Raw genomic sequence first — 8,243 nt, 5'->3', positions numbered from 1 at the left:
TTAATATCACCGTTTGAGGCATGTTTAACGTTCTAAACTTTATAACTGGCCATGATATTTTTCTAATGTATATTTGGGGAGTTCCCGCTGATGGGGCGAATTAAGAAGCGGCGCTGATCTTTATATGTTATCTCCCGTTAAAGGCTAAGGTTGAATGTAATGCTGGATAACTTTTAGGTGACGAATCCCCGACAGAATAAAGGCAGATTTGAGTTAACACGTCAATGGAATCGCTTCCCGTCCCTTTTAAGAGAGTCTGGATCAGAATCAGTCATTCAATAAATATTAAAAGGTTCATCTGCGGGTTTTTTTTTTGGATTGTATAAATCACCAGCAGCTCAGAATTTACTTGTAAGTAACTCCTTTCTCCAACTTAGTCCAAGAGAGAACGAATCGCGTTCTCTCGATCGCTTGCTTATTTACTGCATTTATAAAGCGGCAGGATTCCGGCACAGCTGAATATATGTGTGTGTGTGTGTTCGGGACTGGGCGCAATGTTGGTCAGTGTGTCGCGTGTGCTTTAATTGGTTGTCATCGGGCATTATTGCCGGGTTAATGAGAGCCCGCCTGGGAGCCGTCTCCTCATATCTTCAGTTAGGTGGAGAGGCGAGAGAAACTGGGCTTGTTCTTCTTTGGAGTGAGGGAGGGAGGGTTTCAAATGATGAAGGGGTTTTTGATAAGAATCAATAAGGAGAAACTGTTTCCAGTGGCAGGAGGGTCGGTAACCAGAGGACACAGAGTGAAGGTAATTGGCAAAAGAACCAGAGGGGGAGAGAGGAGGAGAATTTATTTTTTACGCAGCGAGTTGCCTGAAAGGGCGGTGGGAGCAGATTCAATAGTAACTTTCAAAAGGGAATTGGATAAATACTGGAAAAGGAAACATTTGTAGGGTTATGGGGAGCAGGGGAGGGGTGGAACTAATTGGAGAGATCTTTGAAAGAGCCAGCAGAGGCACGATGGGCCGAATGGCCTCCTCCTGTGCTGTATGATTCTATCTCTCCTGGTATCTCTCGGGGCTGGGGCGGAATGGAATAAATCATCCTTCACACGTTACTTTTATGTTCTTTTTTTTCCTTCACTTTAGAGGGGGAAGATGGTGGACACATTGCTGTACTTGGGCGCCTGGTGTCTGGCCGGGTTCTGGGTTGTCCACGCCTGTCCCGAGCCTTGCGTGTGCCAGGATAAATATTCGCACCAGTTCGCCGACTGCGCGTACAAGAACTTCGCCTCGGTCCCCGACGGGCTGCCCTACAACGTGACGACCCTCAGCCTTTCGGCCAACAAGATCAAGGCGCTGCTCCGGAGCTCGTTCGCCGGCGTGGTCCAGGTCACCTCCCTGTGGCTGGCGCACAACGAGATCTCCGGGATCGAGGAGGGGACCCTGGCCCCCTTGCTGCAGCTGAAGAACCTCGACCTGAGCCACAACCAGATCGTCGACTTCCCCTGGCAGGATTTGTACAACCTCACGGCGCTCCAACTGCTCAAGATGAACAACAACTTCATGGCGACGCTCCCCAGGGACGCTTTCGCCTCGCTGAAGGACCTGCGCTCTCTGCGCATCAACAGCAACCGGTTCCACACCCTCTTGGAGGGCACCTTCGACCCCCTGGCCTCCCTGTCCCACCTCCAGATCTACAGCAACCCTTTCTCTTGCCGCTGCCAGCTGGAGTGGCTGAAAGGTTGGATCCTCAAAGCCCTGATCTCCATCCCCGAAAGGCAGGACATCGTGTGCTCGGCGCCCGAGGAGTTGCAAGGGACGGCGCTGGTCGAGCTGCCCGAGTTACACTGCACGGCCCCGCTGGTGCAGCTGAGCTTCCGACCGAGCGGCGACAAGGGCGAGCTCTATGAGGGCCACATGCTGGTCCTGTACTGCAACGCCACGGGGAATCCTCCGCCCGAGATCACTTGGAAGGTGCAGACGGCCAACAAGGAGATTGAACTCAACGAAGCCAAGGTGGAGGAGGAGAGGAACGAGCTACTGACTGAGGACCCCAAGCAGAGCGGGGACCAACTGCTGGCGCTCAAGAACGGCACCCTCATCATCCCCCACCTCAGCAAGTACCAGGAGGGGCTCTACACCTGCCTGGCCACGAACCAAATGGGCAGCAACGCATCCTCCCTCAACGTGGTGGTGACCCCGTCCCCGAAACACGACCCCGGCTACATCAAGGAGCCCAGCCTGACCTCGGGTGGCGAGAGAAAGCCCGGCCTGAAGATGTCCAAGAACAATGCCATCACTTGGCCCGAGCTGGAAGGGAAGGGTCTGACCCCAGTGGCCACCGTGCGCAACGTCCCGGCCCGCCGACCCGTCTTGGTGTCGCCCGACCGGCCCCCCGACCCCCAGAACTGCGCCAAGAAGGAAGGCAGTCACTACATCTCCAACCACGCCTTCAACCAGAGCTCGGAGATGAAACAGCACACCTTTGACTTTGGGGTCATCGCGTTGGAAGTGACAGAGACTGACGCCAGGGTGCAGTTGACCCCTTTCCAGAGCTCCCCCAACAAGAACCACCTGGAGATGCTCTACCTGTGCACCGAGATGGGCGGCAGAGAGAATTCCGTGGTCCAGTGGTCCATGATCGAAAGCGGCGTCAACTCCTACCGCTTTCAGGACCTGACCCCCGGCTCCAATTACACCCTTTGCCTCACCTACACCGGCGAAGATTGCCAGGTCCAAGTGGTCTTCACCACCCGGAGGAAGATCCCCTCCCTGCTGATCATGATCGTGGTCAGTTGTTTCCTCCTGGGGCTGGCGACCATCCCCTTGCTGGGGGCCACCTGTTGCCACCTGATGTACAAGTACCGGGGCAAGACCTACAGGCTCATCATGAAGACCCAGCCCCCGGACAGGCTGGAGAAGAAGGCGCCCGGCACCTTGGAGGCCAGCGCCTCCTTCCCCGGCTCGGAGAAGATCTACGACCCCAGCGAGGTGGGGGGAGAGAGCGTGGTGGCCGAATCCATCCCTGAATCCCAGAGCAAAGTCCACCAGGAGGAGTTCGAAGCGGGCTCGGAATACAGCGACCGGCTACCCCTGGGGGCAGAGGCTGTCAATATCACCCAGGAAATTAACGGGAATTACAGGCGGCCGGTGCGCTGATCCGTGTCCCGGGGGGTGGGGAGGAACACCGACCAAATTTAACAAACCCCGCCCCCACCCCCCCCCAAAAAAACCGTAAGAATACACCAAACCTGTGGATCTCCACACGGCACCTCTTCCTAATTCCAGGATTTCGCTGTGGATTTTAACAGCAATTCCTGGGATCTGTGGATTAAGAGAGTCCGATCCAGGGAATTTCCGATTCAACCGATGCCGAGAAAAAAAATGCAAGCGAGCCCAGCTTTCGAGAAGAGTTCTAGAAATATTTGTCAAAATATATTGGTGCTTCATTGATTACATTGATAAATAAAACCACCCCATTGCCCCTCCTTTGTAGTCCAACTTACAGCATGTCTCGTCACCGGTACAGGCCAGTCCGCCAACCTCCCCCCTTGAATATTGCTCCCTGTTAATATGGTGAAGGTGATGTGTGTATCTCGCGGTGTTTACTAGTGCAGTGTTGTTAAGTTACATTCTGAAAATCGGTCAGATTTCCCACTTGGTGCAAAAAAAAACCCTGATTGTGGTTGTACTGAGAGGTTCGTCCGTTGCCTCCGTCTATATCGAAGTGATGTGCAGAGTGCATTAGTGTAAAGGGGGATCGGAGGGAGTCTTGGCTGAAGCAATCCAGCGATCTAGTTGTGGGTTCTGGTGTGTGTGTGTCTGTTTGGTGTCTGGTTTCACTTCCATCAACTCGCCCTCCTACCCGCCTCTTTTTTTAAATATGCCTTTATCTCTGTATTCAATAAATTAAAAAAAAAACACATCAACAATGCGGATCCAACTCTTATTTGGAATTGGTTTGAAAGCTTCGTGGATGAAAAGAGGTCGATTTTGTTGGTATGGTTTGAGCAGAAAGAAATCAAACAAGGGAAGAGGGATTTCTAAAGGCAAATGATAGGTCAATCATTATAGATCTCATTGAAACATAAAATTCTAACAGGACTGGACAGACTAGATGCAGGAAGGATGTTCCCGATGGCGGGGGAGTCCAGAACCAGGGGTCACAGTCTAAGGATAAGGGGGACTGAGATGAGATGGAATTTCTTCACCCAGAGAGTGGTGAACCTGTGGAATTCTCTACCACAGAAGACAGTTGAGGCCAATTCATTAAATATATTCAAGAAGGAGTTGGATATATTTCTTACGGCTAAAGGGATCAAGGGATATGGGGAGAAAGCAGGGACAGGGTACTGAATTTGGATGATCAGCCATGATCGCATTGAATGGTGGAGCAGGCTCGAGGGGCCGAATGGCCTACTCCTGCTCCTATCTTCTATGTTTCTAATCATCCACAGACCAGCAGAGTGAAAACAAAATACAACAGTAGGTTCATCAGCTCACTTGATCTCACCCCTCCAGATAAGAACCCCACTGTCTTCTCATGGACCTTACTCTCTTCCCATGGACCCCGTTGTCTTCTCATGGGCTCCAGTCTTCTCATGGACCCTACTCTCTTCCCATGGGCCCCAGTCTTGCCTTCAACCCCACTGTCTTCCCATTCCAGCTTTGCCATCTACCTCAACAGGGACCCGGTTTAATTTCTCTTCCAAAAGACCATATTAGTGACAATGCAACTCCCCCACAGTAGTGCACGATAGGGTCAGCCTAGATTACACACTCGAGTCCTGAAGTGCGGTTTCGGACTCCCCATTAGTTAACAGGTTACAAGTTCGATTCAAGTTAACACAAAAAAATGAAGATTGATGCCAACATTGACAGTTGAGTCATAATTGATTTTCTGACCATAACTTTCTGCTAAAGAGCTGATATTTTTGACTTGCATTTATATAGCGCCTTTCATGACCACCAGACGTTTCAAAGTGCTTCACAGCCAATGAAGTACTTTTTGAAGTGGAGTCACTGCTGCAATGTAGGAAACGTGACAGCCAATTTGCGCACAGCAATGTGATAATGACCAGATAATGTTTTTCTGATGTTGATTGAGTGATAAATATTGGCCCAGGACACCTGGGAGAACTCCCCTGCTCTTTGAAATAGTGCTGCAGGATCTTTTACGTCCACCTGGAAGGGCAGATGGTGCCTCGGATTTAACGTCTCATCCAAAAGATGGCTCCTCTGACAGTGCGGCACTCCCTCAGCACTGCACTGGGAATGTCAGCCTAGATTTTATGCTCAAGTCTCTGGAGTGGGACTTGAACCCACGACCTTCTGAGAGGCGAGGAGTGCTACCACAAAGGTACATTAGGTTTAAATAAACCCCAGAGAAACAAAATGCTGGAAACATTCAGCAGGTCAGGCAGCATCTGGGTGTTATCGAAGTTTAAAGCAGTTTATGACATTAGGAATGAGTGGTATTGCCCCTCAATATGGTTATTTGTTATAGTGCTTTCTCACTGATAATCACAGATGGAGGACCTGGGAACTTGCCCCCACTTTCAGCCAACAGCCTTCTGCTACTTCTGTTGCATAAAGACGCGGCAGGCCAGTGGCACAAAGTGACCTTCGGATGGACCTCATTCCTTGCGGGGAAGTGCATGGCCTTTGTTCTCTGTACCCAGGACAGCATGAATGAAAATGGAAATTCCCTACGTGGAGAATCACAATCAGAAACATAACCTTCCAACACGTCTGTAGAGTGTGTGGGTCTGTACTATACTGAACTATTGGTGGCCGTGCCTTCAGCTGCCTAGGCTCCAAGTTCTGGAATTCTCTCCCTAAATCGCTCCACCCTCCTTAAAACCTACCTCTTTGACCAAGCTTTTGGTCACCTGTCCGAACTTATGTGGCTCGGTGTCAAATTTTTGTCTGCTAACGCTTCTGTGAAACGTCTTACTATGTTAAAGGCGCTATATAAATATATAAGTTGTTGCTTGAACCACTACTACAGGTCCACACAGGGTCTACTATCCTGAACCACTGCTACAGGGTCGACTATCCTGAACCACTCTGCTACAGGTCTATACAGGGTCTACCATCCTGAACCACTGCTACAGGTCTATACAGGGTCTACCATCCTGAACCACTGCTACAGGTCTATACAGGGTCGACCATCCTGAACCACTGCTACAGGTCTATACAGGGTCTACCATCCTGAACCACTGCTACAGGTCTATACAGGGTCTACCATCCTGAACCACTGCTACAGGTCTATACAGGGTCGACTATCCTGAACCACTGCTACAGGTCTATAGTGTGTAAGTATTCTACCGAACCACTGTACTGCAACTGTGATGGAGGATTGACAGTTGCCTGTACAGCAATGTATATTCTGGGCTTTTTCCCCACTGCACTGATTTATAAATTCTTCATCTTCAGCCTCCTTGTTGAGGAAATGCCACTTTAAGCCACTGGGCTTGTCATTTCCATATAAATGGATTTGAACATTTTCTGCATGGTTTTAAATGCAGCTGGTCAGATCAATCAGTGTTAAATTATTCAAAAAGGATCTCTGGGAGCTGGGGCCGCCCCTAGTGAGGGGGGGGAGGGAGGAAGAAAGAGGGAGAATGCAAATAGGAAGTTTCCATTTCATCACCTGAACATCTTCGTCCATGTGTAATGCCTTTATTATAGGATAAAGGGATACTTTAGTTGGATTTAAATCTCCCAGCCTAAACAGTACCAGGTGGTGGGTCTGTCCTGCTTTTTGCACAGAGTCAGTGCTGCTGGGCACAGGCCGATTCCATCAGAACGCCCACCAGTAAAACCAAAAACTCAATAGACGGTAACTTTAATTAAAAAATTAATTCATGGGCTGTGGGCATCGCTGGCAAGGCCAGCATTTATTGCCCATCTGCAACTGCCAGAGTCTTGGCGTGTAGTTGCAGTGCATCTTGTAGACGGTGCACATTTCAGCCACGGCGCGCCGGTGGCAGAGAGAGAGAGAGAGTGAATGTTTAAATTGGTGGAAGGGGGCCCAGTCAAAACAATAGTTGTAAGATTCCAGTTACTGACGCTGTCAAGCCAGTGTGGTGCCCACCAAGGGCAGGTGTCAGCACCTCCCTGTGTGGAGCTCTGGTTTTATTGCTATGAAATGACAGATGAGAATCATGATTTATAGCAGGTACATTCACTAATTCCACCTCCTCTGAAGGATTACACGGGAGAGTGTTTTGGGATTGCTTCTCAGAGCCTAGTTGATGGGAGGGCAGTCACCAGGGGCTGCCTGCCTATTTTCATTCCAAGCATCATAGTTTGCCTCGAGAGCAATTTGAGAACTACTGTCTATAAAATCTACTTATTGCAGCTCACAGCTCTTTCTGCTTCCTACAATTCATCCAGTCGTCGTCGTACGTGTTTTCACACTGTTCCCTTTGGGGAACTGTATGAAGTGGTGGAAGGATTTCTGGCCGTGATTAACGCTCCTTCCGTGACCGTAACCATCTTCGTACCGGCCATTAGGGTGGTTAGTCCTATGGCGGGAGGGTTTTACGGGCTCCCACAACCCATACGGGGGGGCGCCACCCACACCCACAAGTATCCCACTGGATGTCAACCCAGAATTTAGAGCCGGAGCTCCGACTTCACTTGCCGGGACTGTCTGGAGCGGGGTTCGAAACCCTATGCCTTCTGGCCCAGCGGCAGGGATGCCGCTACGCCAAAGGCCCACTCCATAATTAATCCAGTGAACTCAACATAAGAAATAGGAGCAGGAGTCGGCCATTTGGCCCCTCGAGCCTGCTCCACCATTCAATAAGATCATGGCTGATCTTCGACCTCCACTCCACATTCCTGCACTATCCCCATATCCCTTAATATCCAAAAATCTATCGATCTCGGTCTTGAATATGCTCAACGACGGAGCCTCCACAGCCCTCTGGGGTAGAGAATTCCAAGAAATTTCTCCTCATCTTAATGCTTATACGATTTTCACCCCCCCCCCCACTTCCTTCACCCCACTCTTGGGCGGCTGTGCCTTCAGCCACCCAAGTCCCAAGCTCTGGAATTCCTTCTCCAAACCTCTTCACCTCTCTCTCCTCCTTAAGACCTACCTCTAAATGATGAAGTGTCCTGATATCGCCTTGGGCTCGATATCAATTACATTTTTGTCTGAAAACACTCCTGCAAAGTGCCTTACGGATGTTTTACCACTTAAAAGAAATAGGTAGTGTATAAATGCAAGTTGCTGTAACCCTATACCAGTGTGAAGAACTGCACAGGACCTTGACTGCACCTAGCTATAGAT

The 8,243-nt window shown here is 50.0% G+C and overlaps 1 protein-coding gene across 1 annotated transcript in view; it reads left to right on the top strand.

Moving 5' to 3' along the window:
* Positions 1 to 3,870, top strand: part of islr2 (immunoglobulin superfamily containing leucine-rich repeat 2) — a 5,037-nt gene extending 1,167 nt beyond the window's left edge. Inside the window, exon 2 of the mRNA XM_085972308.1 lies at positions 1,085 to 3,870. Coding sequence (XP_085828434.1) covers positions 1,094 to 3,097 — 2,004 coding nt within the window. The 5' untranslated portion in view covers positions 1,085 to 1,093 and the 3' untranslated portion in view covers positions 3,098 to 3,870. The remainder of the gene's footprint in view (positions 1 to 1,084) is intronic.
* Positions 3,871 to 8,243: the final 4,373 nt, after the last annotated feature.

The sequence above is a fragment of the Somniosus microcephalus genome, chromosome 32, assembly GCF_052327205.1.
Source record: "Somniosus microcephalus isolate GS21.2 chromosome 32, FLI_Smic_1.0, whole genome shotgun sequence".
NCBI classification, from domain to species: Eukaryota; Metazoa; Chordata; class Chondrichthyes; order Squaliformes; family Somniosidae; genus Somniosus; species Somniosus microcephalus.
The sequence above is the reverse complement of the archived record's forward strand: the minus strand, read 5'-3'. Positions and strand labels throughout refer to the sequence as shown.